Here is a 27,930-nt window from a genome sequence, read left to right on the forward strand (position 1 = left end):
ATCGCTTTTTAAATGAACTTACAAAACATTTTATGGCAATCACTTTCTTAGTAGTCCTCAAAATAATCAACAAAATTTCTTCTTAACAATTAAATACTTTCTATCGATGGCTTTTATCTGAAAGAAACAAAACAAAAATGTACATTGTGTACCACACCGCAGAATAATAACATTATTACCTTATTGCTTATTGCATAAGATGATACGGAAATCCATAATACCAATGGACCTTGAGTTGAAAGATTTCTCACCGATTTCAGTATCTCAGAAGAACTTTTCAGAAACTCATGGCAGAGATTGCAGTTTGTATCTCCCAAATCAAAAGTCTTAAGTTTGCGACAACTGCGAAAGATGTCAAGCAGATGCTCGGAAATATGTGAAAATTCATGTTCCGAAGTGATTTTCAGACTCTCAAGATTTGTCATGCTGGCCAGAAGGGCGAAGCTTTCTTCGTTTTTAAAGCCACACTGTAGATTTGTGATTGAATCAATCTGCCCGAGGTGGCGAGCCTCTTCAAGGTCAATGGAAGTGTCCTCTAAAATCAAATTCTTTAATTGGGGTGTAGCCTTCAGTGAAAGTGCCCGGAAGAGACTTTTCAGAGAACCCCTTTCGGGGCCAGAGGAGATGGCCAACTCTTCAAGCTGCGCAGACTCGGCCAAGCCTTCAATGCTCAATGTATCGAGACCCACGCACTCGAGTCGCTTCAAGGAAGTAATAGCCGCTACTTGGGTCACCTCTTGGGGCGTGAAACTTGCCGCCCTTACAGCCAGATGTTCGAGCGTGGGGCACTGCTTGGCGGCCAACTGTTCAAGAAGGTTCTTTAGGGAGCCCATTCGATGGGATTGAACAACCAGCACTTCCAGCTTGGGAAGTTGAGCCAACTGTTCTATTTGCATGTCCTTGGACTGGGTTAAAGCGCAGTCCAGGATGCGGAGCGACTTCATGCGACTGACTTCCCTCAGGTCCGCATTGCTCATTTCGTAGGGTTTGAGCACGGTTAGTGACTGCAGATTGTCGCCGTGCCACGTGGCCAGCTGGTCAAAGAACTGATGCATGGAATCATCCTTCGTATAGCCGAGAATATTCACGTCCCGCAAGTTCTGCAAAATAGCTGGAGAATTCTGAACAATCTCTTTGCCATAGTAAACGCGATTCATCAAAGTCAATCTGCCAGTGCTCCTATGGAAAACGATGTTGCTGTTGGAAAGGAATGGAGTTACACATTTGCCAGCCAGTTAAGAGCTAATCACATACCTGCCAAAGTCCTCTGTTTCTGCTACATTGAAATGGCTTAAGTGAAGTAAGTGCTGGAAGCTCTCTTCATTGCAGAGGCTGCCCTCGAAGCTCGTCAATGAAGTAATCTTGGCCAACTCCGTCGTCTCAGTAAAGTCAATCGGGCAGCCGGACATCGACAGACTCTGCAGATTGTGATTTATTCTCATCGCTAGATAGGCAAAGAACTGTCTCAATGATCCAGCTTTATGGTATCCTTCTATTTCCATACGGTTCACGGACTCAAGGCGGGATAAAGGCTCTATCGCGAGATTATATCGGTTAAAGAAATCCATTTCTAGGTGCAATGTATTCTCCATCCCATTGAACGTTATGCTCTTGCCGTTGATCTCGATTTTAATTGTGCGTCGACATGCCTCCAGGAATTCTACGAGAATTTCAGACGATTTCATGTCCACATGAAGGAACAGGTTTGGACTACAATTTATGTGAATTTTAGATAACTTTTTGCAGCCATTTAAAACTGTCAGGACACCAGGCGATATCTTGCTGAACATTTCATTCGTATTCAGATAAAGATGATTGAGTTCGGGGAGTTGGGACAGGAGCTGTATGTCCACAGGATCGGCGAATTGACATTTCAAAATGCGCAAAGATCTCAGGCGGACCAATGCCTTTGCCTCCCCGCCATCAAGTTTTCCGTTTGATAGACAAAACTTTCGGAGTGTCTGTGACGGGCGCGAGACCAGAGCAGCCAGAAGGCCCCGGAGGGATCCTAGGCATGGCACACACAAAATCGTTAATTTTTTAAGCACGGGTAACCGCGCCAGCAGCTCAATGTTTTGTGTTCCGGCAAATCCACACTTTAATCTGCTCAAGGATGCTATCTCAGACACTGTTGCGATCTCCTCTGCCGTTATATTTTTCAACAACAAGTCGGTCAGAGTGGGTGCTTGCCTGAGTGCCAATCCATTGAGAATCGGCTGAAGTAAACCAATACGAGGCAGTCCGTGAATTTGGTAGGAAGTCAAAGCAGGCAGCGACGAAAGTGGACTGCAGTCGGTGGGATTCGCATTCACATCCGTCATCCGAATCGAAAGCTCCCCACTTTCTCCGTATGATATTGACCAATTGAGTAGATCAATATTTATATTCACCTTTGACTTCATTAGAATGCTCAGAATATGCTCGCAAATTGTGCCAAACTCCTGTTTAGATTGGATTTGCAAGCAGTCGAGATGACTCAGTTGAGACAAGAGCCCAATGCTCTGGGTATCGTCAAATCCACACTTCACTTGAGTTAATGTTTCAATCTGGACCATTGCCTGCGTTTCATTTTGATCCAATGTTGCATTGACAACAAACAATCTGTTGAGGATCGTGCTCTGATTGCAGGCAAATCCCTCCAGCAGTGGCTGTAGAGTGCCCTTCTCGTGCACCCCCAAAATCGTTAAGTGTTGCAGCTTGGGAATTTCGGCGAAATTCCTGTACTCCCTTGCATCGCAGTCGGGTCTCATTTTGAAGGTGAGTTCTTCCAACTGCTGGCAGTGCGGGGCGATACCAGCCAGCCTCTTTCCACCTGTCTCATTGTTCATGTACTCCAAAACGCGCAGGTTCTTATTACAGCGGCAGATTTCGATCAAATCATCAATATCCATTCGTATATTTAAACGGAGCGTCGCGAGGCTTGCAAGTCGTCCCAGACCCTCCAGGGTGTAGGCTGAAAATAGTCAAATGTTTCATGCCACAAAGGGAACGAACACCCCTAGACCCCGCTCACCTGGTACATTAATGTTTAACCCTATTAGATTTTGTTTTTTCTGTAGTTGACTCAACACGGTGTTAAATGCATCCATGTGATCTGCATAGAATGATTCGGGAGCGTAGCGTAATGCGACTTCGGTCAGGCCTGAGCTTCTGATCGCGTGGCTAAGGGAGCTCCAGTGGGCTTCCTTGTCCCTTGCTGTGGCATCCTTCAACCGGGCATACATCTTTTCAAAGTCAATGTGAATGTTGCTGGTCTTGAGCGTCACATACTGCATAAGCTTGAAAGATAGATCCGTATCCCATTCGCAGAGCAGAAGGCCAAAAGCCTGACAGCAAGCGGCGAAACTAATGAGATCATCATATTTGATGTCAACGGTGGCAAGTGGTCTCTCGCGCTCACAGTTCCTTTTGATGTACTTCATTATGGTGTAGAAGCACTCGTTGGGCAACTTAAAGATGCTCACTTGACTCATTTTTTAGTCAATCAAATCGTTTGAATTGGCACAATTGCGAAATTTTGTGCTATCGCAAAAGCTTTAGGTTTGATCGCGGAATCAATGCCTGGTGAGTGATTCATGCACATGCATCTGTGATTAGTTTTCTTTTGATATAAATTATTATTTAAAACGGCCACAAATGCTTGTTATATCAGTGCAACCAATACCTTTTAATTATGCTTCATACATTTATGAATTAACTTTACACATAATTACCTAGACTCTGTAGGACTTCAATGCTCTCTGAAATGCAACTGCAGTGGCCCTTATCTGCTGCTGAAGAAAGCTTTTCGTACTCTGGTTGCCTTATCTGCCTCTTCCTTAACTGTTACTGCTGTTAACACTACCTGTGAGAAAGGGATGAAAGAGTTTCCCGCCACAGTCGTTACATTTAGGTCTAATTTGCAGTATGCACAACATTTGCACACCATTTGAATATAGTTTTGGGGACGTTTTAGGCTTTAACAAGATTTTCTATCCATGCACATATCATTTCTGCAATAAATGAAGACCATTCGTCCATTAAAAGGGCATACGCAAACACACCACTACTGTTTGGCTCTAACATTCGCGGCGCTGCCGTATCGTTTACAGTGATGTTAGGCGCATGTGTGAACATACATCAGAGCAAGCAGTGCAGCAAGCAGTGGAATGCGCTAAATTTGAATTCCCTCAACAGAAGCCCGTCCTGCTTGTATGCATTTTCCCCCGCAATTTGAAACTTTAAATATTCTTTGTTTTTATTTTATTTTTTTTTTTATTATATTTTAGCAACAAGTTTATTGAATTTAGGTTCGTTCATATACTTTTAATGCTTAATTTCATTCAGTTTTCCATTTCCGTCTTCATGCTTTCTGTGAGTTTCTGTGACAATGTGTTTGTTTGCTTTTCCGTGACTGTTGTTCTTTTAGCTTACTCGTAGTTTTTTTATATGTTACACAAAAATGTATGGCATAATCGTAAATTTTTAACCCGAATTTGTGTTTAAAATATATTCAAGCTGTTACTTAAATGTCTCGCTTGCGTTTTCTTTAGATATTCATACATTTATATATAGAAATCAAATGTCTGGTGTGAAAATTGTAGTATAGCATAGTTTTCATTCCTTTCCTTTTCCATTCCATTCCATCTCCATCTACATTACTTTTCTTGATTTTTACATACATACATAGCCATAGTCAAATTCATATACGATTGTGTGTGTGTTTGTGGGTTTTCTGTAGTTCAATAAACTTAATTAATCGTTAGATTTCCTTCTTCAATAGGTGTATACCTTAACCATTTACATATTTACATATGCAAATGTAAAATCTCAGACTTTAATTTTTAACAAAAGCGCACTACATACAGAAAATCGATCAGTGAAATGCAGAACTAAATCAAAGGGTTGCTTTGTCTTCAGTTTTCAGCCTGGATTGGGCTGTTAAGGTATTGTAAAATAAGAGTTAGGCATCACTAATATAATCCCAAATAACTTAGATAATTATATGTAATTTGTATTTTCCTTAGAAGATCTTTTGAAGTTTAATATTTCGGCTAATTAAATATTTATTTACTTATGCTCTGTCGCACTCTCGACAGACCGGTACGTACATGTACATATGCCAATACTCGAACTCAAAAGCGGTTTCAGAAAATTCCATTCCATTCATATTTCGTATTTCCCATTTTCTTAAATTTTTTTCGATCAATAATTATGCAACATTCGCTTATCAAACGCTTTCGACAAGACAATCAAATGTAATCACAGTTTTATGTTTTCCTTCTTTATATAAACTCATTTTCATTTAGCTATTTATTTTACTATTTTTCGTGTGTTATGTGTGTGTGCGTATTTATCTGTTTGTGTGTGTGTCTGGTGTATCTGTGTGTTGGTTGTAATGGTTGTTCTTTGTAGTAGTTTTTGTGGTTGTTGTTGTGTGGGTGGTAAAAACAAAATACTAAAAGAGTAGTAAGTACATGCCTAGTCTTCATGTGCTTCAAAAACTCACCTCCTATCCTCACGCTTCCCATGCCATGCCTTTGCCTTTGCCTTTGCCTTCCCTTCCTTATGAACATCTCAACTCTCAACTGATCAACCTTTTTTGTTTTTAAGAGTATTAATACTATTACGTATTTAGAAAACTTTAAGAATATTGCACAACGTGTGAAAATGTTGACTTGACTGCCGTTTCTCATTTCGTTTTTTAAGTTTTTAAAAATATTTCCATTAATATTAAATACCTGAGTTGTTCATAATCGTTTTTGCATGATTATTACATCCTTATTCATTGGTTTTTCATTACCAATATAATTGTAATACATATCGAAAAAGTTGGTTTTTCTTTTCTTTTCTTTTGTTTGTTGTATTAAATGCATGTATACATCGTCGTGAGTCTTGATAATGCCCTGAGTTTGCTTTGTTTAAAACTATTTTCTTTTTTCCATTTTTTTGTTTTGTTTTGTTTTCTTTTACATATACATATTCACGTAGTTAAAGTACATTTAAATACACATTCACCTGCATCAAACTCTATTCCCAAAATGCTGGACTGTTGTCTCTGCTCGAACCGTTCTTTCTTTCTTATTTTAGTTCAAATGATGAAAACTTCGTTTGGTTGATTTGAAAACTTTGCAGTTCAGAACAAAGTTGAAACGAATTCGCCTTTAACATAGAGATATCTCTTGTGTGTCATGTGTAACTCAAGTCATGTTGCATTCAAATTTCAAACTAAAAAACAAAAATGTATGGTAAAAAAATAAATTATGAAAGAAAGCCTTCGGTCGGATGTAAACATAAATTCAATCAACACTCAATCCTGAAAGTCACACCAACTGTCATTACTTTTCCAACAGTTATTCCTATCTTTATTTTTACGTTATACTTTATGCCGAAAAATTTGTACGATTTCTTCATCCTCATCGTTTTTACACATATACTCGTATATGTATGCTCTTTAAATTTTAATTTATCTGCTAAATTTTGTTTTTCGTTTTACCTGAAATTTTGTACTTGTCATTTGTTCCAAAAGTTTTTTGTATGCTTCTCTTTACTTTTTCGTTTTGTTTTTCATTAAGTGTGACCTACACATAATTACTAAAAAGATAAATATAATTACAAAAGAAGCAAACGAAAATATAAAACTAAAACAATTATACAGCGTACACACATATTAAATTTAATTTGTACTCGCTTCGATTCGTTCGATTTCTCATGTTAGACTTGATTTACAACATTGAGAGGGGAGTAGTTCCGTGTACCCTGTATGAGGGGGGGATATATGTATGTGTGTATAGTCGGATATCGTATGCACATACAACTAATTTCAAGAAGCTTTCTCTTCCTTCAATTTCGCATTGAACTGAACTGTAAAGTCGCTTAGGCCTAAACACATTGATTTCCATTTCAATTAATTTCGATAAATATAAAACTTTAGTATACATATTTTCGTTACAATTAAAATCGAGGAGTGTGTGGAGGAGAGAGGGGACTCCATATGTTGTCAGAGGGTGTACTGTACTGTAAAGGGGAGAAATTTTGTGGAATGAAAATTGCCAATTATGAGAGGATTTTGTGGTTTTTTTTTTTGTTTCTGGGGTTTAACATTTATTTAGTTGCATTTTGTTTTTAGCATTTACGTGTGTTTAGATTATAAATTTAGATTTAATCGTAAGGGTTACAAATTAGAAAAATGTGTGAACAAGCCAATTTGTTGCGATCGAACAGAACGAGCGTGAAAAATGTTTACAAATTATACAAAAATATATATTACATTCATTTGCCTCCTCCTAAACTTAAACTGGGTTCTCTGCATCCACATATTTCGTGTGCTGTTCTTCGCATTATTTTATAGTTATTTGAAATAACTTAGATAAAGTAATGTAATCATAATAGGTGGTGGGTGGACCTGGGACTGGGACTTGGGACTTGGGACTGTTAGGGGACTGTACGGTCACAAAAATAAAATTGAAATTGAATCGTAATCGTAAGTACAATTGGCTTGTTGCGGGGGGAGGACTTCCTGTTGACATTTCGCACTAAACATTTAATAGAAAAACAATTACTAACAAAAATATATAACAAAAATTACATCGATCTCTTACGAAATGTTTCGTGCACTAAATTTCATTTTAAATTTAACTTAATTTTCTTTTGTACCTGTGCACACTATACATATGTATATGTACTTTATATCGTTTTCATGTTTTCATTTTATTCTCGTTACAGTTTTTTGTTTTTGCTTAAAATTAGTTTTTACAACGCAAGAGGGGTAGGGGGTAAGGTAACTAAACTGATTCCAAAATTACGAATATACAATACACAATTATTCTTCTGGATTTTTCGTTAATATAGTTTATGTACAATAATGTTTTTGTTTGCGACTCACTTCGGTGAGTCACGCTTCGTGTGCTTTACTGTACTGTACGCTCTAAATGCAAAATGGCGACATTTGTTTTTAATTTATGTTTAGATTAAGTTAATTATGCTTTCGGGGAATTTTTCCTTTCCTTCCTTTTTTGTTTGTCCAAACATATTTTACAAAGAAATTATTTTACGCCTTCTTGTCGAAAAGTTGGGCCTAAAATCTGATTATAGATAAAAATATTTTTGCTTTTTTTCGTTTTTCTCCATTTTTCTTTTCAAATAAATATTTATGTACGTATAATATTTGATGCATATACATAGAGTTTTGTTTTCTTTTTTCCATGTGCCTAATAATTGTTACTTATTTTCGTTTTTGTTTTATTTTTTCTTGTTTTAGCCAAAAGTTTAAGCCTAAAATTGTTGGGTTTTGCAATTAATTTGCTTCTTTCTTTTAGAAAATTTTCCTCTTTCGTTAAGCAAAAATGTTTTTCCTTCTTTTTTGTTTTTATAACCGTTTGGGGTTTCAATTTTGTTTAATTTTATTTTTTCTTGGCCTTGGGGGACTTGGCTCAAGAAAAAGTATACCTTCTTTTAACTGTGTTCGTTTTTTCATTCTATCCTTTTTTTTTGTGGACTCTCTTGATCTCTTTATTTTCCTTGTTTTTTTTTTGGGTAAATTTTGTAGCCTTAAATAATTTCTTTGTATTTTTGTTTATAGTAAGATTATATAGAATTACGTGTGGTTTTTCATGCCTCATTTAGTTGCTTTGCCGAAATTGATGTATACAAATGATCTTAATCCTGGTCGTACTCGTATCGCTCACTACACATACTCGTACTCGTACATAGTAAAATTTGTTTGTGGATACATACTCATATTTCCGTATAATTAGATTTGTTAGCCAAAAGTATATTCTTGTGGGTTTTACATTTTACATGTTTAATTTTGTATGTGTGTGTTCTAGCGCATATTTACATTTACATTAAAAACATGGGCTTCAAAGGAAAATCTGTGGTGTTGTTGTGGATATTACAACCGAATTTTTGTTCAATTAGCCAAAAAGTTTTCCAGTGTGCGTGTTTTAGTAGTTGTGTTTTTTGTCACCATTTTACAAAAAGAAGAATAAAATGAAATGAAAATTTGTATAAAATAAGATAGGTAAGGTATTCATTACTTCGTTACTGCGCAGTCTATGGCCTTTGAGGTAGTTCAGTTTACTATTGCAGTTCGATCTGTTTGTTTTTGGTTTCCCATTATAGCTATTGTGTGTGTCGGTGTGTGTTGGTGTTGCGTGTGTCTTTTGCATTTAAAATTAATTATCGTTAATCGCATGTAATAATAATCGAACTAAGAACTAAAGCTTTCCTTGATAGCATCTTCAATTACAACAAAATAGTTTGTGTGTTTCCGCCATACAATACATTTAATGGAAACCGAATTCAGAATCATAAGCATAATAATAATAATCGTAAAATTAGTCGAAACAAGGTTTAAAAAACACAAAGAGGTAGGTTGCTTCCTGAGGTATATGAGTTCCTGAGTTTGATTACAGTCTAATTTCAAAACGAAAACGAAGACCGAACCTAAAAACTAAACTAAAAAATAATCTTAAATTATCCGTATCTGGTATTTTAATATGGTTAATCATAAAACCCCTGAATATTAAATATTGTTTGTTTGATTGATTCACTGACTGACTGATTTGATTGATTGATTGTTTGATGGGTTGGATCCTGTGCCAGTCCCTGCTTGGAGGCCCGTCAACGTACTTAAAAATAAAATGTAATTCAGACTCCAGCGAACGTTGACGGGTATCCCCTTTTGAGGACTGGCATTAGGACTGTCAATGGGTGTGTGTGTGTGTGTGTCTGTTTGTGTGTGGAGGGGTCAGCAAAGAGGTAGTTTTGGTTTAAAAATATTGCCAAGTTTCAATTGTATAATATTGCTATTGTTTCTGTCTCTATTCTCAACACGAATGCAAGGGTTGAAATTCGAGTGGGTTTTCTCTTCTCTATCGGGGGGAAAAATGATGCATAAAACGATCAAAAGAACTAAATGAAAATAAACCTTTACTTCATTTTTGCAACTTCAAAACGATATCACAGAACAAACTGGGTGTCGGTTAAGTAAGAACTATTTTAATATTTTAACTTTACTTAAAAAATTCGGATAGCCCGAAAAGAGCTTCCTGCATGCGTGGGCGTGGGCGTGGGTCTGTGTTGTATTTTGTTTGTTGTTTCTTTTTGTATGTGTGTGTTTGTGTGGTTCAACAGTTAATATATTTAAAATATTCAACATTTTGGCTATTATTTTGTTAGCTTTACTATGGAGTTGCCTGGCTGGTCATCAGAGTGGACATCCTGTAGTTATCAGGGGACTTCCTGCTATTGCCTGCTATGGAAATTCAGTTAGCTTGTCTCAAAATCAAATAAAAACCCTTCTCTATAAGATCTCTTTCCTGTTGGCGAGCCTAAGTGTTCCTACATATGCGCTTAGTACTGTATATGCTATAACTATGTATATCTAGGCTACAACTGAGGCCACACACATATGTATATGCTACAGATGCATATTGATAAATGTATTTACAGGTGTTGTCCGCTTTCTCTCTCGGACTATTATTTTCTTCAATGTTTCCCACTTTGGGCTTTTCTTTCAATCTTTGCTTACAACAAATATTTCTCTTTTTTGTTAGTTATTTTACAGCTTGTTCTTTGTGGGTTTTTGTAGCGGTGGGGGGCAGTTTAGATTTCGATTTTAGCCCCCCCAACCTTTTGATGGAGCCTTCCAAAATTATAAGAGCCGAAAAGAAGTGAATTTTGAATTTTTGTTTTGTTGAATTTTCGTTTGTATGAAAAATGTTTTCCAAAGGTGTGCCAAAAGTTGTTTTTGATTTTGAATTTTGTCATGCTGTAGATTTTTGCTTTGCTGTTTTCTGTTTTGTTGTTTGTTGCGTTGAAAGTTTTTGAGAACGTTTTTGAGTGGTTGCTGCTGAATCTTTTTGTTTCGTTTCATTTCATTTCATTTCGTTAATCACTTGGCTAGAATTATTCAATTTAAAAAATAATTACATTTACTTTACGTTTCTTTGCTATTTGTTTTTTTCGTCTATCATTCCTCCGACATCGTTATATATATTCTTTGTTTTATAAAATTTCACTAGTAGTCATTTAATTATATATTCTTATATAGGCACCCAATTTACCAATTGTTTTTTTTTCCTTCTCTTCTTATTACTTTCTTAAGAAACTTTTAAATTGAATTTTGGTTTAAGTGAATTGGTTTTGAAAATTTTGAGGCCTAAAATTGAATTGAAAAACTCAAGAGGTTCAAAAAAATAATAAAGTTATAAAACAAAAATAATATTTTCTCCGTTTAAAGCAAATCTTTCACTGGTTTTAAGCAGAGGTCCTGGGATGCTTGCCCCTCATGTGGACGGCTTTCCAACACACAGCCCGACTGTATATCTCGTTTGCCTTTTCGTATTATTAATTTAATAAAATTATTTACAAAAAACTTGGACAAACGGCAGTGTGGAAGTGCGGTAAGCCTGCTGCATCCCACGGGTTCCTCATTTTTCTTCCCTAGGTATTTATCATCTTTTCATTTTGTTTTCGCTTTTCTATTTTGTATTTTGTTTCTTTTTTTTTTTTTTTATACTATTTAATTATTGCAGGTACTTGTGGTTGCGGTTTTGTTGTTGCTATTGTTGCTTTGTAGTTTGCTTATTTTGTTTGTCCGTTTTGTTGCAGCTATTTTGTAATAGTTTTATTTTTTATAGGTTTCTGTTAAGTTCAGTTTTTAAATTATTTTAGCTTTTCGTTTCGTTTGATTTGAGGCAACTTGCAGTTTGTGTTGTGTGTGTGTTTTTTTTTACTATAGGAAATCAAAAATATCAATCCGATCCGATTGACTCTTTCAACACACACGAATAAAACAAATATATGAAGTCTCAGTATTCATTCTGTCTACATTTGAGGCTGTACCAGTCAAAAACGTTCAAACTTTTTGCATTCACTATTTTTGCGAGTTTTTTTTTAAGTTTTAGTTTTAATTATTTTGCAGATTTTGCAGTTGGTTTTTTGTTTTGTTTTGCGAGTTTCTCTTTTCTTTGATTAGCACCCTGAAAACAATTTTTCAGCCGGATTGCAGTTGTTATAGTTTATTCTGTTCGGTTGTTAGTTTAGTGTTTCGGTTTATCTGTGGTTTGCTTTGTAGTTTCTGTTACAAATCTCTTGTTTTGATTCTGGTTCTCGTTCTGGTTTAATGCTCGTGCTACGAGACTCTGTTTCTGTGTCTGTTCTGATCTGATCTGATTTTTGTTTTAGTTTGTTTCATTTTTGGTTGATTCTTTTCTAAAACATATTTTTGTAATGAAAAATTCTGCAAAAAGTTGGACATCAAATACTGCCTTCTGTTCGTGTGTGTGTGTGTGTGTGTGTGTGTGTGTGCGTGAGATGTATGTGTGTGTGTGTGTGTGTGTGTGTAATGTGTTTTGTTGTTGTCATAAATCTTATGAAATATTAGTAATTCTTTGTTTTTTGTGTTTAATTAGTTTGCCCTGAGCCTCTGTGGGGGCCAGGGACTTTGTTGCTTGGTGGTTGTTGGTCTCCGAGGGCAACAGCAGTTGCAACAGTAGTCATCTGTTTCTTCTTCGATCGCGTAAATCATTTGTAAATCACTCTCCTTTATGCTTCATCCTTCGTTCATCGTTTGTCAATTCTTAACCTAATTGTAAGCAGCTTCTTTGGGGGGGGCTTGGCTTCTTCTCCTTCTTACTGCTCCACATTGACCTTGGGCGTGGAGGTCAATATGGGCGTCTCGTTGGGCGGTATAATGTGTGGGGGGCTGGTGGTGGGCGTGTGTGGCATTCGATTGTAGACCTCCGGCTCCGGCTCGGACATGTGCAGATGATCGGGTTCCTCCTCATCCTCAGTGTCCGACAGGGGCTCTATCTTCGGCTCCACCACAACGAGCTCGGAGCCAGGCTGTGGCTCTGGCGCGGACTCGTCCACCTCCATGGTACGCTCGAGGCTGACTTCGCTGGCCTCGGCATCGCTGCCGCTGCCACCGTCGCTGGTGCCCGTTGTGGTATTGGTGGTTGTGGTGGTGTGTGTGGTGTTCGCCGTTGTGTTCATAGCCTCTGCTTCGGCCTCAGCCTCGGCCCGTTGGGCCTGTTCGACGGCCATCGCTGCCTTGATCTGCTGAGCCAGCTCGTGGTGCATCTTCTGTTGCTGCTGCTCGTAGCTGAACGGCGGCTCAGTGCCCGCTGAGCCGCTCGTGTGTATTGTGTGTGCCCCAGACGCCTGTGATGGCGCCATCTCCATCTCCTCGCTGCCCCCTCCTACCGCTTCGGGCACTGCGGCCATCGCATCCCGCCGCTGCATGCACTTCTCTAGTGCCATTTTGAGTGATTTACGTTTACGCTGCTTTGCCGCCTCCTTGTGGGCGCTCATGACTACTGCTGCCGCTGCTGTTGCGGCCGCTTCCTATGGTGAGTGATTGGCGGCCGCCGCTGCAGCCGCCGCTGCCGCCACATGGGCCGGCGCGATGGTCGCTCCAGCCGCCAGTCCAATCTCCTGCTTGTGCTCCCGTGCAATATGCCGCCGCACCGTGTTGTTTCTGGTGAAGGTGCGCTCGCAGAACGGACAGGGCACACGTATGCCCTGATGGCGCTGACGAATGTGGGCGCGCAGGTTCGTCTCGTAGCCGTACAGCCGATCGCAGTACAGACACTTCAACTTCTTGCCGTCCGCCGTGTTCACGCTGTTCTTGTTGTTCATCTTGGTCGCATTCCACACGTTCAGCATGTCGGCCGGTGCAATGGATGCGGCCAGATTACCCGACAGCGATCCATCTGCATTCTTGAGGTTCTCCAGCAGGGCATTCGGTGTGGTCGATGAGGTATTGGAGTTCGGCGGCGGTGGCGGGGAGTAATTTGAGTTCTCCAGCTTCACGCGCAGATCCTCAGCTCCATTCTGCATGGTTTGGGGTGGGGTAAAAGGAATAAATCAAGGTAATTCTTTCTGTTTTTTCCACTCACATCTGTTGACTCATCCATGAGCTCGCGATCATCATCGTTGGCATCGTTGGCACTGCCATTGTTACGCTCCGATTTGACGATGCGTTCCAGCCCACTGTTGGCATTGCCGTTGCCGGCTGTGGTGCTGGGACTGTGGTTCTCATAGCGACTACAGGATGAGACAGAATCCGTTAATAAATTGTTCAAATCTCAGCGGTTGTTAACCCACCTGGACTGTGGCGATGCCCTTTCGGAGTGCATTGTATCCGCTTCGGTGGGCGCCGTCGATGAGGCACTGGACGATGGACGATGGTACGGTGGCTTGTTGATCGGGCTGGGACACTCGGAGGATGAGTTCTTGGAGCCATCGCGCAGCACAGAGCCGCGCAGCTCCTGCTCGGCATACGGACTGCGCAGGGCACGCTTGCGAAGCGGCTCATAGGAGATGGGTCTGTACATGGGCGGCACATGGGTGTAGCCCATGGTGGACGATGAGCTGCTGCCCGGATGCATCATCGAGTCGCACTCCTGCTTCAAGCTGCCGGTCGATCCGCCCAGGTGAAGAGCGGCGCCCGCGCCGCTGCCCAGGCTAATGGGTCCATTGTTGCCACCCACTCCATTGCCACCGTTTCCGCCAGTTCCGGATCCAGCACTCATCGGTCCATGGCCCGTTGCTGTGCCACCGATAATGTTGCCCCCGGCACTGCCACAACGATCCAGTGCATTCGCACTGGCCGCCAAAGCGCTCAAACCGCTAGCCGCCACACTGGCAGCGGCTGCCATGCCACCGGCTGCAGCCATGCCACTGAGGGCACCGGCCAGACTCAAGCCATTGCCATTGCCCAGGCCACCGGGAATGGAGTTCACGCCGGAGCCACTGCCCAGGTTAATGCCTGCTCCTCCGCCCGGCACAATGCTGCTGCCACTGAGGCTGTTGCGCATGCTGCGTCGCCCCGTGGGCGAATCTAGCGGCGAACTATCGCCCATGTGCTGCTGTTGGGCCTGCTGTGCGGCCAGACGACCGGTCTCTGTGGATAGTCCCTTAACCTAAACGAATGCATAACATTAGAGAGAAATAAGCACACAAAAATCCCTTCACAACTCACCTGCAGGCTCTCTGCAGACTTGAGGAAACTGTTGAGTGCCTCCTGGGACACGTGCACCTCGCCCTTGTACATGAACTCCAGTAGAGCGGCCATATTATCTGGCGTTGTGGCCTCCAGTATGATGACGCACTGGCCATTGGTGGGCGTGTTCTCGAACAGATCGGCAAACTTCTTCGAGCAGGCAGCCAATATTAGTTTGTGTGCTTTGAATACTGCGCCTGCAAGAGATGGAGAAATGGGATACGAAGACTGTTAGCAAAGACTGTTAAAGTTAAAGTGGTTAAAGTGATTGTTAGGTATTAAATCGATATGAATGTGCGGTCACACCTAATGGAGTGCTGTTCGCTAATTGGAGAAGTAATTGTCATAGAATACACTTAAATCAGACGTAAAGAGACGCGTGCATATTAATACACTGTAGTACACTTCAATAATAAACTGTTCTTCCTTTGTACTGTATTTCCCCTTTCCATTTCGCGAAATTCTTCGCTTAAAGCATCTCAATCGGCACTAAGGAGCAAGTAGTCAACAGGTGGCGCCGAAAACGCTAACCAAGACCTTGAACTCGTAAAAAAAATCATGTCAAATACATATACTAAGGAGTAGTACTCCACCCACCCACACATTTACATTCACATGCACGAAGGGAGCACACACACATAAACACATAGCACAATAAAAAGCGAAAAGCAAGCAAATGATTTCCTTGCTCTTGACTACACACACACAATGAGCATTTCCCACCCCCACCAAGTCGCTTTTTCGCTTACATTATGTATACATATATATATATATAGAGCACTTCTCCCTTTCTCTCTATCTTTGGCTTTGAGTTATTATTCAACATCAATGTCGCCTTGGTCTTGCGCTTGCTCTTGCTCTTGCTCTTGGCTTTGGCTATCTTTTGTGTGTCCTGGATTCTGGCTGACTTTACCTGGCAACTGAGCAGAGTCACCCTCCCCCCAGTCACTCCAAAATAAGTATATTTTGATGTGCTCTCAGGGTAAGAGAGAGAGTGAGAGTGAGCGAGAGATATTTTCTACGAGTTGTTTTGTGTGGTAGATGGAATCTTTTTTCACGCTTTTCTTTTGGGTGCCAAAAAAGGGGGAGGGGCTGAAAGTTATGTGTCGCTCCTTAATGGGGCACTTGTTGTGCTGCCAGCGAGCATTACTTAAGCCAAATTGAAGTGACACTCGCACAGCGGTGGCTGGCTGCCTGGCTGCCTGAGATACTCCACTAAAGATAACTGAAATTGTATTTACCGCCAACATTGCTCATAAATATATTTCAAGTTTGACACTTTTAGTAATTTGAGGCAACAGCAGCTGCTTCCCACCAAGTAGCAAGTACAAATGTGCATTAAACATTTCCTTTGCTCGGGGGCTTATCAAGGTGCAGTGCCTGTTGGACTATTTCTATACAGATTTCAACAGAAATTGTGCGCCTTCAGTTCCAAATGTTCAGATGATAAGAGCAATTGATAACAAACGAGTATTTCGTGAGGCACAAGACACATGAAAACAAAACACTATCAAGGTCATTCTCGGAAGTAGAGATGGGTGCGGGCTAAGGGTTTCGGTTGGGCCTTAGGGAGAGGGGAGAACAGTTTGGTATCACTATTAATTGTTTCCATTTCCCCCTTCAGCAGCCCAGTCGTCACTCATTAGCACGCAAAAAAACTGCTACCTACATATACGCGTCGATTCTTATATAACATTCGGGGGATTAATACTACGCAAATTGCATTTCAGCAGGCACCACATACTCCACACACTTGTTTACCCTCAGCAGTGAAAAATATATACAAGTTTTATTTGTGTTGTTTTCTACGTTCTCATGATTATGTTTCTGCCTTCGTTTTTTTTTTTTTTTGTGGCTGTTTTTGTTTTTGGTGTTGCTTGATTTTCTAACACTTGATACAACAGAAATTGGGTCACAATCGCCACAAAAGAAAACGCAAAAACCCCAACACACACGCGTATATCTCTGTGTATACAGATAGGTTTACCGCTATGTCCGTATGCTCTGGCCTTGATAAAGAAATGTCATATAATAATGTGCGTATAAAATAATTTCGGTTCCCTGTTTCTCTCTCCTTTTTGCGCTGTTCGATCCGATCCCCTCGCCCGTTCTACCCGATCCCCACCACCCGATTAATGGGCGAGTGTTTACTGGTGCGAATAATCATAGTACTATTCCTCTACAATTTGTTTTGATTTGGTTGCTTTTTGTTTCGCATACTCGCATGCACTTTGGCAATAACATTCGCACAAAGAACTCGAAATATGGTCAGTTATTCCTTTCTAATCTAATCGGATGCTACTTGGCTTACGCAATGAACACACGTGGTTGGTTTCTCTTAAAGAGAAGGTGTGACACATGAAATACTATGCTCTAATATTTGTTGTACAAATTAATTAATGTCCCTGCTCCGCACACACCTTTATAAAGTACAAACAAATCTTGAAAAATATATTTTTTCTCAGCTGAAAATCAACCCCTGAAAGGCGAAAACTCTCACCAGACACAGCAGCCCACCCACAAAACACATGGCCCAAGGCCAAGCAAATGTTCATTTGGGTAAAAATGCTCATTTCTCAAGTGCTAAACACGCTACCCACATCCCACAAAAAAAACCAGAAGTAGAACCCAAAGTCCATGCCATCCTTTTGCAATCGCAAAAGTGTAAAACAAAAATATCCAAAAAATGTGCACATGAATATTAAAAACAATAAAAAACATACGTTATTTGCTTTTGTTTTCACAGACGACCAAATATTTAATGCTTCATTTCGAAATGGACAAAAGGGAACGCAGATCCATGAGCCAGGATCCAGAGACAAATCAAACATAACAAATGCACCCAAGCCACCAAAGAAATATTAAAAACCACAATTAAAAGCAGGAAAACCAAAGGGTTTCACATCCTGTGTGGGTTGGGTGTGTTCGGGTTCGGGTTCGGGTGGGGTTGGCAAATTTTAATCAAAAGTAGTACCACATCGATTGATATGAATGACAACGGGAACTCACACACAGCGAGCGTAGAGAGAGAGCGAGAGTTTGGGAGTTTATAAAGGGGTTTCAGGATTTGTCTAGGCTCTTTTTTTTTGCCATTGGGGGTAGCTGTCTGCGTATGTCTCACCCGAAGCCCAAACCCCCACGCATAATCCCCAGCCAGCGCCTGTTGTTCCCACCACTCATTCAATCAATGCTAAAAATCTATACTTTCCCATCATGAGTAATGTCTGCAAATTTAAAGAGCAGGAAAACTCTTTTGGTGTAAAATTTAAAATCATTTGAAGGCCAAGGAATACATAAGCATAAAACAAAAACACAAACACACATAATCCTACATAATAATCATAAAAGTAAGCCAAGACACACAGCCATATAAACAACACCCAGAACAAAAACAAGAAGGCCAAGAAGGGAAATATTTAAACCCAAATCAAAGGAGAGCGACACGGAAAGAAAAGGAAGGTTAACAAGGGTCCCAAAAGGCACAGGCACAGGCACAGGCACAAGGCCCCAATACACTCACGCACAGAAAGCTCACAAAGGAACCCCAAAAATAACTGACCTCAGTCAAAGCCAAATAAATATATGTACAAAATATATTTATACATAAACGGAATATAGAGATTTTCACGTTCCACATAGGCCGGCGGCCTGTGCCTCGGTCTCGTCCCGCATTTATTTGCCATTTAATAAGCCAGCATAAAAACTGTAGTAAAAGGCCGTAAATGAACTAGTAGACAGAACACCCAGACGTTCAGCAACAGGACACTGACAGGCAGGGCAGACAAGGACGAGACGGAGACAAACCATAAAAGCTACTTCGCGCGTCGCCATCAAGCAAACCCGCAAAGAACAAGAAAAAAATAAATAAATCGAATCAATGTCTGGTGGCTTATTAGCCCAAAAAAAAAAAAAGAAAAAGACAATTGTACAAGAGCCTGGTGGGAAAATGCGGAATAACTCAATACAATGTGCCGCATTCTGTTTATCTTTACGTTCCAAGGGTCTCCCGCATCCATCTGTGCTTATATGATGATTATTACACATTTGCCTTTTGCTTATGTGAGGAGCAAAAGACAATTTATTGGTTACATCACCCACATACACAGAACAGCGAAATTTCTTTCTTTGTCTGAAGTTGAGAGGTAGAGCCTAAGAAATGCGGGAAAATATGTTCTTCAAATTGGTTCATGAATGTTAAATAGTTTTGCTCTTGCTTAAGCTGGCAAATCATTGAAATGCTCACTAAAAAATGTCATCAAATCGTTAAGCGTTTGCTGTCAAAATTTTAAAGAATTAATTGAATTAATTTCTAATCATTTCTACAAACAAAATTGTGAAAATATGCGTTTCAGCTACAGCAAAGCCACTTAAATCCTACTCCCAAAAGAATATTATACAATCTTACCAATATTTTCTTGTGTGCAAAACTTACCATCGCAGGATAGTGTGACATCGGCGAGTAGATCCGATTTGAATAGATTTGAGAATGTTATTGCCAAATTGGAGGAATAACTGTTCCACTTGAGGCAGAACTGCTGCTGTGGATCCATGTTGACGCCAGTTGTACCTCCGTTGTTCCGTTAAGTTTCGATGTCGTTCTGGGCCGTATTCCTATCCGGCGTATCCTTGTTGTTTTCGCTCAGTTTCAGTTTCAGTTTCAGTTTCAGGATAAAGATTGGAGTTGTAGAGGCGCCAGAGCGACAGATGTAAATGATTGTTAATTGTTGTTGGTTTGTTTTACTTGTTTTAGTGTTGCCAAAATGGAATTTCGTGGAATTTTGTGGCTGCCAGCCGTCGTGCATGAAAGCACTCGTGTGACCGCCGCAAATCCTTAGCCAAAGGGAATTTTGCAATTGTTTTCTTAAATGTTTTGTGTGTTATTTCCGTTCCGCTGGCAATCGTTGGTGATAATTATTGATGATGGGGAAAACCGATATATAAATTCAACAAATTACGAATAACACAGATCACAGGTCCGAACACGACAAATGCTGCAACGAGAATGGAAACAAATGGATTCTGATTAGTTTTTGCTTAGAACACAACAAACTTCGAACGCAGCGCCTGCTATTCAGATATTTTCAGACAAGAATCAATCGATGTTGCAATGTTGCAAAAGTTAATGCTCAAAAGTCCCAGTAGTTCCTGGAATAGTGTTCAAACTCAAACTCAAATTTCAAAATGCATCGCGTTTGTGTTGGTAACTCTATCTCTGTGGCCTGCAGCATTTCCTCTGCCCAGCCAATTTATTAGAAATTAATCGAGCATTTAGAAAGGCACAAGCGATACCAACCCAAAAAAAATAAAGATATACGATTCAATTCTGGGAATTTTGGACCACTCAAATATGCCGCCGTCCGCAGGTTCAGCCTCAGCCTCAGCCTCAGCCACAGCCTCGCAGCAGCCTCTCAGCCTCAGAGTCAATTTTTGATGCAACGCAGAAAGAGAACTTTCTGATTTGCTGATTCTGGAAGTGACTCCCGGGTAGGCTCCGGCTCCCCTCCTTTGACTCTCGTCTACGGTTTCTGCTGCCTCCTCGCGTTGCGTGCTCGATTCCTGCCATGCCACCAATTCCTGGAAACTGCAGGTGACGTTCCGTTCCTTTCCTTTCCTTTCCGTTCTGTTCTCTCTGCCGCATCGCATCGTTGCATGGGATGCGTTTGTTTTCTCCGAATTTGTTTAATCGTTAGAAAAATGCGGCTCCGCCAAACTTTTGTGGAAGCCACAAATTTCTTCTTCGCTCCCCTCCCGCCCTGACTCATTTGTTGTGCCCCTTTTTTGGGGCAGAAATCAACGGTTTCGTTTCAAGCCCCGAGGCAACAGCAAACACCACACAGTGAATGGCCAAAAGCAGAGAAAAAAAATACATATATAAATATCGGTAAAAAGCTATTAAGAAATTCCTGGGAAGTTTGCAGTTTTTGAGACTCCTCCGCTCCAGCAACTGGAATTCTCTGGAGCAGCAGGGAGTGGCTGCTGCGAAGGCTGCTCTGCTGCCCTTGATGGCTTTTGGTATGGTTTTTGTGGTAAAGGGAAGAAATTGATCGAAGCAATGAGGAAAGAGTTTCAGGTTCGGGCATATGTTACCTGATTTTCCTCAATTTGCAGACACTTTCTTTGTTCTTTGATTATGTAAATTGACGAGATAACTTTAGCCATAGCCAAGTAGCTCGAAAAGAGCTAAAAGAACAGCAAATAAAGTGTCAAAAAGCAGCTGAAATAAACCTGCAAATGACATAGATCTAAGATCTACAAACCCCTCATCAAGCAGCACCCTTATGTCCCTTAATTACTTGCCTTTCCAGCGGTCTCCCCACCGTTTCAACCCTACTCTTCCATCTCCCCATTTACAATGGTAAAAAACTTCCCCAACTACTTTTGCACTTGGCCGAAGCTTCCTTTAATAGTTTCACTTGTGCACAACTGTACTTTTACGAGCATTTCTTCCGCTCGTTTCTATTTCTTGTGTGTTCCCATTGTTGTTTTTGTTGTATACGCAATGGAAATGTACGCAGCTGCATTTGAAATGCTTTTTCAATTACACAAAATGCCCAACAGAGAGCAACAGAGAGCAGCAACAACAAAGAGCCTTTTGGAATATAAAGGAGGAAAAAAGTCCAAAGCCGAAGCCAAAGCCGAAAAATAGATCAAAAATTGCGTATAACCATCTCGTTTGCACTCATTCTGCATACACAGATACATACACAGATACACATACAACGCACCTGAATGAAGAAGTTTCAAGGCGAAATCATAGCTCAGGTATCTGGTAACCTATCTGCTGTGCCTCACCACTGTCGCTGCCCCGGCCCCGGCCCCTGTCCCTGTCCCTGCCACCAGAACAACAACATCCCAAAGACATCGACGATGCGATGTGCGAAATGTACAAGAAAAACAACGCGTAAATCCTTTTCACAAACACAAACACAAACACAAACACATTCACACTCTCATTCTTATGAGGAGCTTCTGTATAAAGCTGTGTTCCTGGAACAACGACACGCACACAATGAAATGAAAACAACTTTTTTTTCTTAAGGATTTTAGGAATGAGCATCGGAAATCCGGCATCGGGCATCGGGCATCGGGCATCGGCCTGGGGAGGGTTTCGTCAAACGCATTTTGGGTAGTAAATTGCGCATTAAATGAGAGCAAAAATGCAATTGAAATGTTTAAGGGAGAAACCTATCGAAGGCAGAGAAAGTGTTTAGCAGAAAGTAGATTTGTTATTGGAAGAAGCCTACTCCAGCGTAAACCAAGTAATGGATTACTCAGATATTGATCTCTGGTTGGCTAGCAAAACGAAACTTGAACCTACAAATTATGACATAAAATTATATGGCTATTGCCATCTATTATTTATCGTGCGTTGAGCTCATTTAAATCTCTGGCTTCGCTTCCTGGCTAAAAGCTTCTAGAACATTCCATTCCACAGCCAAAGTGCGGGAATAAATCTCATTCAAAGGAGTAGGAAACTCTCTTGCCACATCCAAAAGTTGCAAATGCAAGAACTGTCAACGGCAGAATTCGCCAAATGTTAAGGGTTACAGAGAACTTTTGAGCTGAGGCAATTGTTATATTAATACATAGAAAATTGTAGCCTTTTGTTCCTTGAAGCCATAAGATTGTTCCAACTGCATTGCATTGATCTTCTTTACCATAAAAACTATATTCATGGACAAAGTAATCCACTGATGTGGAGTGTATTAAGACAAACAAGTTCTCGCGCTTGATTGCTCTTGAAACATCCATTCCCTCCACATCCAAACAAATCAAATCTCAAAACTAACGCACAGCAAAACATCATTGAAATGTTATCACAAAAATACAATCCACTGTTTAATTTATATGCGAGTGAGTGTGTTTGTTTGTATATATTTTGTTGCTGCTGCCACGAGTATTTCAACTAATTGACCTTGTGCACTATTTAGAGGCAAATGTCCATTCAATTCCGTGATTCATATTTGATTTTGTTTGTTTTCGCATCGATTCATTTGAGTGCAGTTCGGCAGCATGGCAGCAAGTGGTTGTGTTGATACATCCACGAATACGATCACATACATTTGAGTCTATTTGTCTATTTTTGACATTCTTACTGTTGCTGTTATTTGTTTTTAATGGCAATTAATTCCCACAAATGACGAATTTGATTATGAATTTGAGCTGCGTCTCTTGGTGCTTATTTGTTGCTTGATTCTTTGAATGAAATGTCAGAGAATGCAATCTTGAACAGAGAACTGAGAATTAGTTCTTTCTAATGATTGCCCTTTTTACAATTATTAACTTAGCGAAAAACATAAACAAAATCGTAGATAATTCACGAGTATTCTCTTTTTCAGCATTCGCTTGTGTGTGTCGAGCCAAGCATGACTATGTGTTGGCAGCAGTTGAGAGAGGGAAAAGTGCTTTTTTCTTCTGTTCCAGACCTTTTTCAGCAGTCAGCTGCACGACTTCCCCACCGATGCATTTCGTTAGGTCTCCAACCGTTCCCGTTGTCTATTTAAATGTGAAACCCCCTGCTCAATAAGCACAACAGAAACGGAATATGCATGAATGTGAATTTTCTGCAGCAGTCAACTGCAGCTCCATTGATACGTTTTGATCACTCCACCATAATCCATCCAATTTGAATGTCAATCCAACCCCCATGCCCTGCATTACAACAGCCATTACTGGGGAAAACAAAAACAGATCTGAAGAAAGTTCGTACGGGAGATAAACGAGGCTTCAGCTGTTTGCCAGATGCACCTGATGCCGAGATGCCGAGATGCCGAGATGCCAATGCCCGCCAGGATGATGAGCTGCGAAGCTCTCAGCCCTCAGCGGGTGGTGAAGATGTCATAACTCAGACACAACTCACGACAGTGCCAGTGCCCCCCAAAGAGTACTCACAGAGCACACGCCTTTATGTAATGCATTTTGCTGTTGAACATTGCTTTGAAGTGAAACGCCCCGCAGTGCTAAACCAACCATTTCATAATTTTCTCCAACTGACATTGGCCCGCCGGATTATGCGATGGATTCTTGGAAATTGGGGCTAAACCTGAACCTGGAACAGTTCTAAAAAAAAAGAGGCCCGCCTGCATTGGGCTCGGCACATCTGCCGATTTGGATGTGCCATTATGGGTACGTGTGTAATATCCAAGCAGGGGATTCCCTCTGTGCTTTTGCATAGATTTCCTGTGCGAAAAAGCTGTCAACGGCAGAGTGCAACCCAAAATTGCGATGGGTTACAGGGGCCTGCCACTGACACTGTCATTCGGCAACCTTCTGTAATGTTATCACATACACAAGCTGTAATTGGATGGCAAGTTTTAAAAGGGCACATTATGTGTACTGGATATGTGTTCATAGGAGCCAACAGACAGAGAGAGAGAGAGCGTCAACAGGTGACGTGAAAATATTGATGATAAATTGAATGTGCAAAGAGTGGGATTTCCTTCCTTGAATATATATTGCAGCTATGACTCGCTGAATTCTAGAATATTTGTGTGGAAATTTAGGTGCTTTACAACACTGAAACTGTGCTTATTGGAACCACTTCACAATACTGTTTCAATATTAAATATTTTCCTATTTTATCTCTAATAATGCATTATGTAAGCCTTTATGCTTAGCTGAAATGGAACTTTCAACACTTTACAACACTGCAAACGCTTTACAACACTCTTCCAACGAGACATTCGTGTCTAAACTTCAGCTGTCATGCATTTTGCTCAACTTTTAATGACATTTCCTATTGCTTTTTTCTTCGTACATGCGGGGCCGCCATTAGCAGGTAATTTCGTTCCCCGAAGACGAAAAAGAAAATGGAAAACTTATGGTGTCTCGCTGCGGTAATTAGGCATGCATGCAAATGCAACCACCTCGCAATGCAGCGCCATGAATAATAAATGACTTTTCCAATGTGGGGGGGAAAGGTAGGCCGAGAAGAAAGGCAGTTAACACACAAATACGGTTGACAGTTAGGTTAATACGCTTCGCTGGGCAGACAAAAATGTTGTGTTAATGCACTGCAAGTACAACAAAAATGTATCTTCAAGATACGCTTGCCTTGTCGCAATTACAATTTGTAATTTACTTTTGTTCTTCGTACACGTAAGGTCCACCAAATGAATTGTTTGAAAAACATAATTAGGGGGAAGCTGAAGATTGCGGCTGCATATATTTACTTCAGAACTTACAAAGACATGATCACTTTGGGACCCACAAGTTGAACGCTTGAGAGAGCAATTCTACACAGAATACTCGTGGCTGTAGTCACCCGTAAGTAGAAGAGTAAAGAGAAAGGAAATCAGTGAAAAGTTTAGGAATTCAAATTCGATATGGATCGATATCTTGGAACAATTTGTTCTGTCTGTAATTCTAGTTTAAAACATTTGAAATTTCAAACAAAAGTGTGTTGTTTTTATATTCTCTTTTGCACTTTTCGCTTGTGCATCTTCGGCATTCTCCTTTGGCTGTCGGAGAATAAATCTTGAAGTAGTTTTCAGCACCATTCGAGCTAAAATTCGAACTCCCATGCCTTCCATTATGCCAATGCTAAGAGAACTTGCCATTTTAATGAAAGGTTATGGTTACATGTGAAATCGAACCGTCAGCTTTTGGCCACATTCATCACGAAGGCGGCACAACAGACAAGCGTAAAGTGGCAAGAACTGGCATTGCCTCCTGTTCGACTCTGCCTCAGCTCAAACCCAATTAAAAATGTCAAAAAATGGGGAATACCTGTAGGTAGTTAGCAGTTAGCGCACGCAGTAAATATTCATCACGCCATGCCAGGAAAATGCACACACTCACACACAGCCCTCATCCACTGAGCCACTCCTTTCACTGGCAAAACGGGAATCAAACATCCTGGCAGGCATACATCCTGGCGGCACTCCACCTCCCTCTCTCTCTCTCTGTGTGACAGTCTCCCAGCAGCCTAACCCACGCATTTTGAGCGCGTCACACAGTTTAACTTTTCATTTGGAGCGGCGCGTCGCGTCGCGTCTCTTTCTACTCTTTCCAATATCCTAGACTCAATCCCAGGGCCGACTGGCTACTGCTTATCAGCATGAGACGCACACATGTCAGGACAACACACACAGCAAGGATACGTACATACAGGGAGGCTGTAGCATCCATGGAATGCATTGTTGGCTGCCGGGGAACAATTGCGTTTTGTATGTTTTCGTGCCTCGTCAGCAAAATTAAAAAATAGATACGCAAACGTTGGGCACAACAGCGTGGCGGCAGCATGGGCTGGACAAGTACGAGTACGAGAACGAATGCTGCCAAAGTTCTATAAAAGAAAATGTTTGCTCCTGTCCAGGGTGTTTTTTTTTTTTGTACAGTGCCGAATTCAAATGTCACACAAGGATCGAAAGGTACGCATGGCCGGCCACAGTCCTTCCCCCGAAACTGTGGATCTGCCTCGCACTCCAGGACTCCTCTCTCCATGGCTGTAGCCCCAGCCCCATGGACACCTTTCCCTGCACAGAGAGAGAGAGCGCTCTGTGTGCGTTGGTTTATTGCAAAAATACACAACAACAAATGAAGAAAAATTTGTGGCACGAGGCGGCAGCAGCTCCCTCTATGGAGGACCAAACAACAGCTGCTTCTGCTTCATTTTTGTTGTATTTTTTTTGGGCACAGCGAAAATCTAATAGAAGTAACACTGGAGCCGAGTCCTGCCTAGAAATGATAACTATTGCCCAGTGGGTGGGTACAGTCCAACCCGTACACCCAAACAGACACAGACCCAGACCCAGACCCAGACCCGACTCGACCCACAACGATGAATGTGCCAGTGTCGATGGTGTTTTTCCTTTCCCTTGCTTTACATTTTGTTTTTTTGTTGGTTCTCCCGCTGTTTTCATTTTGCATTTTTTTTTTTTTGTTCAATGCGTCTCAGTCTGGTCCCCCCACACACTCTGCTCCGCACTGCGTGTGTGTGTGTGTGTGTTTTTATTGTATATATCATTGATGAATTCGCCGATAACAAATCTCAATCAAATGTCAAAAAGGTAACTGGCAGTACCATCCATTTGACGATGGACAGAACCAACCCCACATCGGCTTCTACGGCCTTTTCCAACATGTTGTAATGTTGCAATTTTCACGCAGGCCACGCGTCGTATGCGCAATTGTTTTAAGCAATTCCAGAGGCAGATAGACAGGCACGGGCACGGTGCTGATTGCAGGTGGGCTATACAAAAAGTTGACCTCTAGCACCCCCACAGCAGGTTGTGCAGTGCCTCTGACAGCTCAAATTGTCATCTTGAATTTCGAAAACTGTCAAACTTTTACGGAAACATTTCAAGTTGAAAGGTCAAGGGGCGATAACTGAGAGTAGGGTGAGCAATGGAGAGCTGGAAAGGTAGTTTTGGGTTGAGGTATTGATGGGACACTGCAATCGGACACTGACATGAATATTTAATGGCTGTCAAAAACAGTGAAAGTAACTCGAATTTTTAGCAATAAATTGATATATTTTTATGCAGAATTGAAGGGAAATATTTAAAGGATATTTAATGGCTTTTTTTGTTGAATAATATCGGGTAAGTAATTTATGAATAGCGACTGCAAAAGGCAATCACTCGCTCTCCATTTGAAGTTATTTAACTCCCAGGCTAAGCGTTACCTTCCCCAGTAAAGGCCTTCTTTTGAGTCTGATATTTCCAATTCCAGATATCCATTCACCACTCCAAATAAGAGCTGAAGGAGTGCAGCACAACAGCAGCTTAACGTACTAATTGACAAGCAAGCAAAAATATTTACGTACTCAAGTCCAAACATTCTAATCAATGCACTGGGAGGGACGACACAAAGGCAACGAAAAAACTGCTAGGAAAATCGTAGCAAAAAGATAAATGCACTGCAGGCCTTGGCCTATCAATGGTTGGGGTTTTTGGCTAGGATAATGGGTACGAGTGGGGGGGGGGGGGGGGGGG

At 41.0% G+C, this 27,930-nt stretch overlaps 2 protein-coding genes across 2 annotated transcripts in view; both read right to left on the reverse strand.

Annotated features, from left to right (window-relative positions):
* Positions 1 to 11: 11 nt before the first annotated feature.
* LOC117584040 lies at positions 12 to 3,614 on the reverse strand. The gene is made up of 4 exons (XM_034272778.1): positions 3,014 to 3,614; positions 1,255 to 2,953; positions 180 to 1,197; positions 12 to 117 (listed from the first exon to the last, which is right to left on the reverse strand). Exons 1-4 carry the CDS (start codon positions 3,471 to 3,473, stop codon positions 67 to 69), a joined length of 3,228 nt encoding a protein of 1,075 aa, XP_034128669.1. The 5' UTR covers positions 3,474 to 3,614; the 3' UTR covers positions 12 to 66.
* Positions 3,615 to 11,649: 8,035 nt separating this feature from the next.
* The window catches only part of LOC117584004 (zinc finger protein chinmo), a 44,384-nt gene continuing 28,103 nt past the window's right edge, over positions 11,650 to 27,930 (reverse strand). Inside the window, 5 exon segments of the mRNA XM_034272733.1 lie at positions 11,650 to 13,821; positions 13,887 to 14,034; positions 14,095 to 14,912; positions 14,972 to 15,189; positions 19,425 to 19,983. Of these exon segments, the coding sequence (XP_034128624.1) occupies positions 12,619 to 13,821; positions 13,887 to 14,034; positions 14,095 to 14,912; positions 14,972 to 15,189; positions 19,425 to 19,542 (2,505 nt within the window). The 5' untranslated portion in view covers positions 19,543 to 19,983 and the 3' untranslated portion in view covers positions 11,650 to 12,618.

Source organism: Drosophila guanche, unplaced genomic scaffold (assembly GCF_900245975.1).
Source record: "Drosophila guanche unplaced genomic scaffold, DGUA_6, whole genome shotgun sequence".
In the NCBI taxonomy this organism is placed as follows: domain Eukaryota; kingdom Metazoa; phylum Arthropoda; class Insecta; order Diptera; family Drosophilidae; genus Drosophila; species Drosophila guanche.